General features: G+C 47.4%; 1 protein-coding gene across 7 annotated transcripts in view; it reads right to left on the bottom strand.

Annotated features, from left to right (window-relative positions):
- HSPG2 (heparan sulfate proteoglycan 2) overlaps nucleotides 1-12805 on the bottom strand; it is a 1237996-nt gene that overhangs the window by 581066 nt on the left and 644125 nt on the right. For 5 of the 7 annotated variants that reach the window (XM_069610942.1, XM_069610946.1, XM_069610944.1 and 2 more), the window contains one exon: nucleotides 4555-4857. The exons of the other annotated variants lie outside the window; for them this stretch is intronic. In XM_069610942.1, coding sequence (XP_069467043.1) covers nucleotides 4555-4857 — 303 coding nt within the window. The remainder of the gene's footprint in view (nucleotides 1-4554; nucleotides 4858-12805) is intronic. 7 annotated transcript variants of the gene reach the window in all.

Here is a 12805-nt window from a genome sequence, read left to right as displayed (position 1 = left end):
TCTTGGAGAATCCTACCCACCACATCCTGCTCATGGTCACCCACCACTGGGTTGCTTGCTTCTCTCTCAGCCAGAGATTCTTCCTGCATCTGCACATGCCGGTTCTCTGGTGTCTCGTCCTTATGGTCTCTCCCTCTCCACAAGTCACAGGCTCTGCCTCCTGCTGGCGTAATGATGTCAGAGGGCTTGTCCTTGCGCATCAGGTTCCTCTCTTCCTCCTCGGCACAGTTAAACATGCGTCTCGCCATAAAGAGACATCTTCCTTTTCCTGAGACATTGGCTTACTCTTGCATTGCCTTCAGCCCAAGACAAGGATGCCACATTCTTAGGCTTATCAGGTAGTCCCATGTATGACATTAAATTCGTTGGTGTAGCGAGTTCCTCACAGGAACCAGAGTCCTTGTCCCTAAAGGGTGAGTCTCTCCCTGCGAGGTCCCACTTGCCCCGACCACTAGGGAGGGTTTTGTAGAGCAAGCTCACCTCTCACAGGAGGGGGGGGCTCACCTTGAAGAGAGAATACGAGAGATTCGTCACAGGGCCCATTGAGTGATCTCATTCTCAATCGAGCCTCAGGCACCACAAAGATGCAGGATGTCCTGAAGCAGAGCAACTGTAGGAAGTCTAGGGCTGGCAGGTATTAGCATTCTGGAATTTGGTGACCATCTTCAGGATGTGTAGAGCCCTCTCCTCGGGAGGGAAAGCCTTGCCCTAGGGAGAATCCAGGACCACTCTGATGAATTGGAGCATTAGAGAAGGTGTCAGCTGAGATTTCTTTAAATTGGAGGGAGAATCCCAACATGTGGAGGAGGTGGCAGGTACGATGGAGTTGATTCAGGGCTTGATCCTGAGACCGTGCCCTGATGAACCAATTTTCAAAGTAGGGAAAGACGTGAATCCCTCCTTTCCTGAGACTTGCTGCCACTACGGTCAACAGTTTATTGAAGACCCACGAGACAGAGGTAAGCTTGAAAGGCAAAACTCAAAAACTGGTAGTGAGAGTTGCCTATGATGAGCCTCTGGTACTTCCTGTGCTTTGGATGGATCGGCACATGGAAATAAGCGTCCTGTAGGTCAAGTTACTCCAACCAATTTTGAATGTCTAGGGCCTTGAGCATCTGCAAGAGTGTTATCTTGAATTTGTCCTTCCTGTTGAACTTGTTCAAGCGCCTCAGGTCCAAGATTGGTCGCAGAGTACAACAGAGACACTCCATGTCCCTTTCTTATACAGGTACCAACTCTATGGCACCCGTCTCCAGAAGAGAGGAAACCTCTTGCAGGAGCAGTTGGTCCGGAACAGTAGGTGGTCTCGCCAAAGGGGTAGGGGGGAGGCAATGTCGAGGGCACTTTAAAACTAAGAGGCAGTAACCTCGGGACACTACCTGAAGTGCCCATGAGTCTGAAGTATTGGTGCACCATTTTTGCATATGGTGTGACAGACCCCCCCCCCTCACTGGTGTAGTGTAACAGAAGTCAAAGAGGTTTTGCGGCAGGGGCTGCACTGGAGGGGACAGGCATGGAGGCAGTCTGTGTTTTACCTCCTCTACCTCTGGAAAGTGGAGAGAAGCGTCTCTGACCTAGAGGGGCTACAGGCTGTTTACCTTTCTGTCCATAGTTCTATTAACAAAAAGGTTCCATTGAATGGAAGGTTGAGCAAGTTGCCTTATTGCTGCACCTAAAGATGTTGCTGCAGCCTTGGACGCCTGCAATATCTCATGCCCGTCATCTGACTTTTGACCTAAAAGGTGTGTCCCATCAAAAGGCATGTCAAGCAGTTTTGCTTGAACGTCCTGCACAAACCCGGACTTTGAGTTAAGCGAATCTTCGCATGGTGGTACTTACCGCCATAGATCTCCCAACAATCAGCTGTGTCGAGACCAGACTGCAGGGATTGGTGCATGGCTTCCTTTCCATCTTCAACTAGGTTAAAGGAAACCTTTCCTCATTTCACTTTCAGGGATGTGCTCAGCTGTCTCAGCTATAACAGACCATTAGGTATGTGTATACTTAGACAAAGCACATGAAGCATTAACCGCTTTTAGTGCCATAATGCCAAAAGCAAAAACCTTTTTTGCTATAGCGTCATAACACTCATCATACCCGGCAGGCGGTAAAGATGGTTGTTTGTCCACAGTCGCAGCCTGTACTACAAGTCTATCATGTGCTGGATGTCTGGTAAGAAATTCTGCATCAGATAAGGCTGGTCTGTATTTGTTGGTGAAATCCTAGCCGACTGCTGGCCCCGAGAAGGGAGTCTTCCATGGCTAAATGAGGGAATTTTTGATGGCATTATGCAAGGGAAGGACAAGTTCAACGGTTGTGCCCTTTTCTAAAATGTCAGTCAGTTCACATTCCGTTATGCCAGCAGGTAGGAGGCCACAACCTAAGGCATCTGTTACCTTAGCCATCATCCTCCTATATGCCACATTAGAGTGGGCTCTAGGAGATCTCTGTGGGAATTCCTCCTCAGGAGAGGTGTTCAAACAACTTTGGAAGGCGCAGTTTGGGGAGATTTTTACATAACCCTCTGGTAAAATAAGTGCAATCATCTAATCTAGTAGTACAACAATGAGTCCACCCAAAAGGAAAGCCAAACCTGTAAAGGGGTAGCAATGTACAAGCAGTCAAGCTTTACTGAAGCGAGGAACAAAAGCAAATCTTAAGGCTACGTTAGTCCACACAGGTAGCACCCAACATGGCATACTGAAATAATATACACTATTAAAGTCACATATATAACCTCAATCAGTGAAAAATATGTACTTTAGACATGGCACATGACGGAACCTACATATGTATAAAACAAATAAACACAGTGTTCAGGTAATACCTAACTCTACTACCAATATACGAGACCAATATCTGGTGACCGGCACTGCATATATAGGTTGGGGGGTGGAGACTATGGAGGCCTAGACACAGTAAAAGCATTGCAGTCACAGTCATTATCAGTACCAAAGATGACACACAATCATAATATGCCTAACCCACTAGCACATAGTAGCATGGTATATATATCTGGGATTTAAAATGCCTCAACAGCATTTTGGCAAAAATCCTCCAGCAGGGAGGCCAACCTGCTGTAACCCCAATAATCTAAACAGAATTCAGTCTAGGAACACAGTCTCCCCTAGATATCCCATACACACAGAGCTGGCCTAATTCCGCAAACCAATGACAAAGAATTTAAACAAAGGTTTTGGCCAATTTGATCACCCCCCTCTTTCCCCCCAAATAAAATAAACACACAGGACAACTCCCACAGGCTGTAATAGCCATGTCTAAGAGCAGGGGCTGGTGTAAACCATCCCAAATTATCTTAAGGGTGCATGGCTGGGCTCAGAGTAAGCCCAAGGTTTACAACAGCCATTCTAGGCCTGCCCTCATGGTTTGCCTAAACAAAGGAATGCCCAAGGAACAAAAGAACCAAGAGCAGGGCGTACACGCAAGTACCCCAGTAGCTACCAAAAGGTACATTGGACTTAATGTATAAAATCAGCTTGCACCCCTGTTGAAGCCAAAACAACATTACAGCTCCCACTAGCCTACTCGATAAAATAGTTGTAGGTTGATACAGTCACCATAGGATAAGAATGGGGTTCTTAAAAAGAACCTCCGTCATAGGAGTCACACGGATATCATGGGGCCATATAAGAGCCCTATGGCCACAAAAAGATACAAGATTCAAAAAATAAAATTGTGAATTAGCAAAAGGTGTAGGGGCCCCTAAAGAGAGCAGACCGTCTACCCACAACATTGAATTTTACCTTAACAGGGACAAGATAAATGGGGGTTGTCAGACAACCCATTTCTTTCAGGGCAAACACACTGAATGTGGATTCAGCCTTAAAGTACAGGCATCATAGTTACGCACAGACCAGAACGAATGCTTGGTGTCCCGGATGCATGCTTCATGCGCACAGAGAACATCACAATGTATTAACACATCTTTATCCATCTACACAAACTAACCCATTTTTAGATGTGGAACTCAACTCCTTAATGATTTCCAATGCAGCAGTACTAGCTAGGGACTCTTTGCCAGGTGATGGGTTACTGTTACGCATTATAAGTTGCAGAGACTTGTAACAGAGTATTGTTGCCACACCTGTCTCAGGGATCTTGCAGGTAAATGTGAAAGGCTAATTGTAAAGGGAAACCTCGGGTACATTGGTGCACCCCACCTTGAGACGCTCAATGTTTTTCAAGGGGTGCAACTAGGCGTTGTGTCCCTAGGGAGGCCTTGGATTCTGACGTACTTGGAAAAATGTTGGTGAACCAGTAAAGGAAATGAAAACAATACAAGGTGCTCACATCAAAGCTACAGTTTAGAACTTTCTGTACAACAATCATGCAAAGGGAGACTAATATCGCACACACAGACACACAAACACACACACACTCTTTCAATATTGATTCAGACAAGCACATTCTGCCCACAAAGGCCTGCCTGGTTCTGAGGTTAATGATAATACAGTATCCCAAAAGCCTCGGCACCAACACAAATGACCTCCTACACATAGGAGTGATCATATAAGTGCAAGACAAGTTTCCTACCTGGGGGTCAGATTGAGAAAGCTTAGGAGAGTATCCTGGAGCAGCATCTAAGGAAGAGGGAATAGAGAACCTTCTGGAGGATGAGATAGGAAGGGGAGGACCAGCAGGAAGAGGTTGGGGTATAGGCGAGTGAACGGCAATAGGTTCTGGGTGTTCAATTAATGTGGAACGTCGATGGGCCTGGGAAGTGTTCTTGCTCATCACAGGCGAGGCAGAGGAGCTTGGTGGCATTCCAGATTCAGCAGCAAAGCTCGAGAGCAAGTCCCAGATTTCACGGTCGATCCGCTTCTGATCTTCGCCAGTCTGAGAGATGATCAGGAGTGGGGAAAATTAATGTGTATGGAAAGATGAAAGAGTGAGTCAACAGAAAGGATGGGGTCATACAGATAGCAGGAACGATTGGGAAAACATTGAGGGGGGAGAAAAGAATGTGCATTGGAAAGACCGAAAAAAGCAGAAAGATTAGGTGATAATTATTATAAGAACAATGTTAGGATAGAACACTAAAGAGGGTGGTGTGAAAAAAAGACTTGAGGTTGAGGATTTTAAAACAATACCAGATTAACTGAGGGTGAAACATTGGAAATAACGACAGGAAGGAAAAGGCCAGACGGAAAAGAAAACAAAGGACCAAGCAAAGGCATACAAATCAGAGGCATGATAACTTAAGGAATAATCTCTGGTAGGAAAAACAAAGAAGGAAAAGGATTACAATGGGAGAAGTGAAGCAAATGTCAGTAGACAAAGTCAATGAGAAAAAGTTTAAAGATTAACAGCAAAAATAGAATTAGACAAACACAAGCCCAAGTTACACTTAGAACATCATGTTGGATGGTGGTAATATGGAACAAGTGTGAGACTAAACAGCTCAAGCTGGGCAGGAAGGTAGAGGACAAAGGGGGAAAAGAGGTACAGAGGAGGACACAAGACTGCTGTGCATTGATCTTCTTATAGAGCACCACCAAAATCAGTCTGCTTGGCCCTCACGGCAGGCTTTCACCCATGCATTACAAATCCACAAACGGCTGAGCTTGTATCAATCTCGCTGACAAACCCCACATTGTGACTAGCCCAGTTTAAGAAAGACAATTATTTTTTGCTCGGCCCCTAGGAGACATGAACTCTTTCAATTTGTTTCACAATTTAGCCTCCTACAATTGAAATTATTTTCATCATTTGATCTTCCCTTGGTTTTGCAAATGGTCATGGCATGCATTTACAATTTTTATGTAGGAGGTCAAGAAGTGCGTTTAAAAGGAAAATTGTAGTCATGGGTCTGGGCTTCTGATTCTGCAGCTAATTATCTTTACCGCACAGTGACTGCTCAAGAGGCTAGGTTAGTGGGACATGGAGGCGAGCTCCAGATTCATGACAGTTCTGCGATCTATATGAACTGATCAAAGTTCAGATTTCCCTTGTAAAACATTTTAAATGTGTTATTTATAGAGAAACCAATAAATGTGGATGGTAAAAATTAAGTCAATGCAGTTAATCCTGCCCATCAAGGACATTATATGTGAGAGCTGTTTGACCCAGTTTAAAACTTAATGGAACTTCCTCAGATCGGAGGACAAAGCCACAGACAGTTTGTAAATCACACAGGTTTCCCCATTTGACAATGATGCTGCACTAAGACCCTAAATTAGACTGAAGCTGAAGCTAAAATGATACATTGTATACTTGACATGGTATTCACAATCTTAGAAATGGGACATTTGCCGGCTAAATATGTTCTGCTAGTGGCCTGTAGGGCTATACTGCTCCTCTACCTACTAGCTAATGTCTTCCACCATTTTGTTTCTCTTGGGTCTCTTTCTTTTTCCTGTCCACCTCCATATCCTCTGGAGAAAAGAAATGCGGGTGTGACATCAGAAGGGCAAAGCTCACTCCATTCAAGAGCAGGGATTGGATCACTAAGGCAGGCTAACTTTAGTCCCATCCCCTGGGGACCTTTGACTTTAAAAGAAGGGAGTCTCCCACTCCTTCCTCCGATCCTCTCAAGACAAATATTTTCTCTGAAGCACCCGAGAGAACTCACTGGGCATCCTTTGGGACAGTTGAACTTTCAAAAGCCCTCAGCTTTTTAAAGGAACCGTCCAAGGCAGAAGAGAGATCTGCCCCCTATCCCCTGCCAGGGCACAGTAGGAGTGACCTTTGCTGTGGAACTGGACCTGGCACACTGCACCGGAATCTCCTAAAGCTGGGAGAGTAGACCCTGAACGGAACCATCCTGTCCTCGAGTCGCAGCCGGAGGGCCAGATCAGATCAGCCAAAGCGCTTTGTTCTGCCACATCGAACCGGTTGTTCAGTTTTCACCACACCCTAAACGAGAGTGAAGACGACAGAGCTGGCTTTTGCGCTTCCCCACCAATCCAAACCGATGCTTGCACTTCGAACCAACACGACAATGTATTGTACCCTAGCTGAGCCAGTCAACTGATAGGCCCGAATCAACTGCTTGACACCCAGACCGAATCATTGGCAAGACACGCTGACTCTGACCGGGGGTTACAACCACAGAACAATCCAGCTAACCCTCAAACGGCCGCCTCACCGACCTGCACATTTATGCCCCCCACGATCACCACTTCGACAACTGTTGCCCACCAACTTGAACCGCTGGAGCATCACGCCTTGACCCCTCTCAGCGACTAAAGCCCGACTTGGCATTGCCCAACTATGAAGAGCTCCTGGGATCACCCTGCCCTGCATCGTTAAGAACCCCCCCTTCGACCGCACAGAGTGATAATATTCGCCCCAACTCAACTCCTGCTTGATGCTTTGGCCCACACGGTCCAACATGCCGAAATGAGCTTGAGCCACTCGCATCAACATTTGAAACCGCGTTCAACATAGTCAACTGACCTAAGAAGCAAAACCAGGTACTGTTGACCACAAAATGCCCCCCCCCGGCCAACTGGGACCCTAAACACTGGTTAGGCCACCTCAGCACCTTCTTTCACATAATCTGTCATGGTTGGAATGTTCCTATCACCCCTGTAACCCAGGCTCAGAGGGCTACTTTCTCCAGTCTGTTCCTTTCTTTCACAGTGGAAGGTTTTTGCAGTGTTCCGATTTTGTTCTATTGGAGATGGTGCGCTTAGTTAAAGTATATCTATTTTAATAGAGCCTGGATTGGACATTCCCTTTATTTTGGACTGTGTTACTGTGTTTGTATCACTACTAGATCACATTAACACCCCCTCTTAATAGCATAGCCTTCCCTCTGCCCACATTACCACAAAAGGCAAAAGAGATCTCTTAACTGTCCCTGTTTTGCATTTACGATTTTGTTGGGTTTTCGTTTAAGTGCAAGGGCTGAGCGGTCCATTTTACCCCTACTCATCTTCGTACTTCTGCTGAGCAGAATCTAATTTGTCACAGTCCCATGCTTTATCTCAGTCTCTCAGCAGCCAAGCATGAAGTTTCAAGCTGTTGATGTTCAGATAGAGGACCCACCCTACCTTCCAACTGGGAGAGTAAAGCCAATCTCTTCAGAAGGCCCCGGAAAGAACAGAACAGAGCAGACAGACATGTCCAGCAACTTCAGGTGCCACGTTCTGCAAGCCTAGGCTGGAGTGATCCAAATCAAGGTCGTCTTGCAGTGGAGCAGTCTTCTGAGAACCATTGGAATGACAGATTGGCAGGAATGCATAGTGGAATGTCCAGCCGACCATTGGGGAGTCCCTCCGTGCTCCCTGACGAGGAAATTACCTGGAGCAGAACAACTCGCACTTCCCAATCACACTCAAGCAAAGAGGTCCACCTGAGGAGTCCCCCTTTGAGAGAAGATCTTCTCCAGAACTTCCTAGCACATGTCCCACTTGTGAGAGGCCGAGGCTTGTCTGCTCAAGGCATCCACTATGACATTTCTTTACCAGCAAGATGAGTCACTGTCACAGACACTTCACTCTCCAGAGCACAGAACCACAGTTGCACAGTTGCACAGCTTCTCTGCACAGAGGCAAAGATCTCACACCACCTCGCTTGTTGAGGGTAGTGCATGGCCGTGTTGTAAGTCAGGACTAGCACACACATGTCCTTAAGAGGGGATGAAGGCAGCCAGGGCCATCCGGATTGCTCAACTCTTGCAAGTTGATGTGCTCTTGAGTCTGAGGGAGACAACAATTCGCCCACTGTCAGATCTGATAGGTGAGTGCCCCATACTTTCAAGGACACATCAATGACCACCGTCCGCTGAGGCTAGGGTTGCTGAAGCAACTCCTCTTTCAAAAGGTTATCCCATAAACATCACACAGGGTCTTGAGACACTCTGCTCAAGACCTGCAGATGGTCTGACAATGGAAGAGCCACTGAAGGAACCTCATGCAAACCCCAAGAATGTAGGCGGCCATGAAACCCAACAAGTTCAGGCAGGTTGAGGCAGGAATGTGTTCCAGGAATTGGAATATTTGCACCATGCAAAATCAGTTTGCCAATCAATCCTCGGGTGAAAAACGTCTGCCCAGGTGAGTTGCCAAGACTGCCCTGATAAATCGGAGGGGCTGGGACGGTGGAACATGAGACTTCATTAAGTAGCGGGCAAAGCCCAAGCTGTACAACAGACTACATGTATGGAACAAGTGTTCCGACACCTGGTTTGGGGACCGATTTCAGATGAGCCAGTCATCCAGGAAGGGAAAGATATGAATACCTTCTGTTCAGAGGTCAGTGCCAACTACTGGGAGCAACTTGGTGAAGACCCTGTGAGCCGAATATAGACTGAACAATAGGACTTTGAATTGGTAGTGGTGATGGCCCACAATGAATCTCAGGTACTTCCCATGCTTGATTTGAATAGGCATATGGAATTGGGCATCCTGAAGATTCAATGACACCAATCAACCAACTCTGTCGATCAAGTGCTTTGTGGATCTGGGCCAGAGTCACCATCTTGAATTTGTCCTTGAGCAGGTCCAAATTTAGTACCCTTACATCCACGATGATAGGCTAACCCCCATCCACCTTCAAAACCAGAAAGTAAATAGAAGATCGGCATCTACCTCGTTACATGCACGGTGCCAGTTTGATCACGCCCTCTGCCAGCAGATGACCAACTTCCTCTAACAAGAGGGGGTTTTGAGGTAAAATACAGTTGGAAGGAGGATGATCTGGAGGGTGCTGAGTGAAAGAAAGAAAATACTCCTTGTGTACCACCTGTAAGGCCCAAGCGTCAGAAATGGTGCAACACCAAGCCAAACTAGGACAATTTCCCCTTTAACTGGAGGCTGATTAAAGAAGTGCCCTTCAAAGGGTCTTTGCACATGGGTGGCAGAGGACACTGTAGAGGCAGAAATTCCACCCCAGGGAGCTCCTCTACTACTGCCTCTGGTAGAATTGCCTGATTGCTGTTTCCTTGAAGGTGCCTGACCTCTTCCATGGTGGGCATAGGAGGCAGAGGGTTAAAATCCTTTACTCGTGCTAGCAGAGCCAAGTGCTTTTGCACTGCCAGACACACGGCTTTCACAGTAGACAAGAACCTCTGTAATATGTTATTGGCCTTAGCCCCAAAGAGGTTATCCCAATCAAGAAGCACATCTAGATGCTTTGCATGCACGTCCTGTGGGACTCAGAGGTTCTCATCCAGGAGTGCCCATTGCATGTGCCAGTCTTACACAGTCAGATGTTTCCAGCCCTGATGGCAATTTGCCTCTCTGCCATCTTGAACCAGGCCATCAAATCCCCTCTCACCTCCCCACCAGGTAGGTACCCGGCCGCTTCAAATACTGCCAAACAAGGGCCAAAAGAAAATGTAGCCTGAGCACAGTAGGCATTTATCTACCTAAGGGGAAGAATGCCCAAGGTGAAAACTTTCTTCCCACATGCATGGAACCTCTTGCTGTCTGTCCGGTAAAAGAGTAGGAAATTGCGGTGTTCTGGATAGCAGTCACAGCATGAACCACCACGCGCTCAGGGGAGATGTGGATGGTAAAAAAGCTATGTCTGAAGGAGTCAGGCAGTGTTTCTTTGTCAAGTCCCCATCAACTGCAGAGACTGGTGCAGTCTTTTCCCAGGCTTCTAGTACTGGGGCCTCAACTACCAGATTGAAATGCAGCAAGGCTTCCTTTCGAGGATCTTCATCAAGCATGTCTGCAAGCTCAAAATGAACATTCACCTTGGAGGGGGTGGAAAAACCTAGGGTTCCACCACTTTAGCGAACAGCTGTTGGAATGAGGCCTGAGGATTCCCCCAACTTAGCCCTGGTAAAATGACCAATTCTGGGCATGTATCCAGAAAAACTCCAACAATCCTTCCTCCTGACCATAGAACTTCTTCAGGAAGTCCCTCACTCTTTAAAGGCACAGCACTTCCACCCAATAGGTATAGGATGCCACTCCTCATCAGAAGAGCTCAGAGCTTCAACATAAATTTCCCCATGGGGAGCAGGGTATACTCCAGAGGGACTCTGCTGCTTTCAGTGCTGATCAATGCCGGTGACGCCGAGGTATAGGGGGGGATGGTGCCCAAGCACAGAGCATGTTGACGCAGGGATGGGTCTTACCCATAGGAGCTGAGTTCAAGCCTTTAGGCATGCAGTCGTGTTTCTCTCGCAGGGTCCCTGTTGGATTTTATAAGCACAGTGCGATTCGATGGCACTGCTGGAGCCAGGGCCCACTGCACTTCAACCAGACATCCTGTCATTCCTCTATGGTGGGAAACTGCACCAGTGTAGCAGCTTCTTGTGATGTCCCTGGAATGGGTACTCCTTCGAATTGGATGATAAGTGGTGCCCAAATGCTCAGCGCCCTCTTGCAGTGCTGCTGCTGCTACTTCTCCATTGAAGCCAGGGACCGGTTTTCTGACTGCCGCTCAGCACCCTCCAACATTGAATGTGATCTCGTCATCATCTTCCTTGTAAAAAAAGGTAAAGAGTGTTACTGCTCCTTCACATTTGCCGTCCGCAGTTTGCACAGTGCCTGAGTAGCCATTTTTCACAATACTCGGAGCAGTGTTCCTGAACTGAAAAAGAGTGTGCAGAAAAAAGGAAATGAGGTTGTGGGGCATGGAGCGAGCCTCGATCTATAATGGTCCCGACAGGTCTGGCCGTGGGCATGTAGAGGCGTCGGCTAGAGCAAACGCGGGTCATGCAGCGTGCCCTTTTGGTGGAAACACTTTTGAAGATCAGCTGCACTGGTGATAGGCTATCATAGATGAGGAATCCGTGGCGGAGTCCACTAAGCAACTGCAGATAAAGTCATCGTTAGTTGGTGCAGAGCAGATACAAACAAGCAAAATAGGAACTAAGTCGAAGTCAGTTTGAATCCCTAAAAGGTTAATACTGGTCCAAGGTGACAGTAAATCCCTGGGGAAGACTGGACACTGGCGCTGTTGCCAAAGGGTAATCGGGTTGCAGGTTAAAGGGCAATCGCCACTGGTTGTCTCAAGGTTCCTGTGGAGGCCTTGGATGGTAGTGGAGGCACCCAGATGCAGATTCAGTTTCATGATGGAGAGACACGTGCAGAGGACTTCACAGATGCTCGACTTGCATGGACCTTGGCTAGGGTCAAGACGGACGTGGCCACTCGGCGGCATGGCTTTTGTTTTCTAGCTGGCTCATCTCCTGGTAGAGAGCAGCACAGTGGATTTCCACCATCCCAGCAGCGCCTCACGGATGCCCACTACAAGTTCCAGCCATTTGGCCAGCAAGAAGTCCTTGCAATGAGCAGCTGGAGCTGGGCTTTGCAGAGAAAATGGCAAGATGCATGCCCTGATAACTGAAAACAGGTTTGTTTATTTATTTATTTGGTAATGCGCTCCAAGCCTGTAGGCATCTGGGTGCAACAATACAAGACGACTCGAGACTTGGTTACAATGCCTGACACAGGCTATGAGGTGATGTACCTCAAAAGCAGGACAGGTGACTGGTTTCTTTCACCAAGTCAAAGGGAGGAGGGCACCTCACAAAGGTCAAGGTTCTCAATGGGGTGGTATTGGCTGAGCCAATGCTGGTATCTTCAAGAATGCCCCGGCGTCCCAGAGTTGTCTTCTTTTGGTCTTCTCAGATCCAGTGGGCAATTTGCTTTCTCAGTCCAGCTTGCGCCGCACAGCAAGAATTTGGGAGAGGAGCACCCCAACACCCCAATAAGGACACTTTCAACATTCAAACTTGGTAAGACAGACCAATTGTGGACCGCCAGCGTCTCAAAATCTGCCCAACAAAATCCAAGCCCCTGCCAGAATGTGCATTGGGGGAAAGACAGCCCCCCTCCCCACTTTCTGCCAGCTCACAACCAAAGGACAGCCTTTGTGA

Source organism: Ambystoma mexicanum, chromosome 8, assembly GCF_040938575.1.
Source record: "Ambystoma mexicanum isolate Mex_15411 chromosome 8, UKY_AmexF1_1, whole genome shotgun sequence".
Lineage (NCBI taxonomy): Eukaryota > Metazoa > Chordata > Amphibia > Caudata > Ambystomatidae > Ambystoma > Ambystoma mexicanum.
This window is presented reverse-complemented; position numbering and strand designations above follow the sequence as displayed.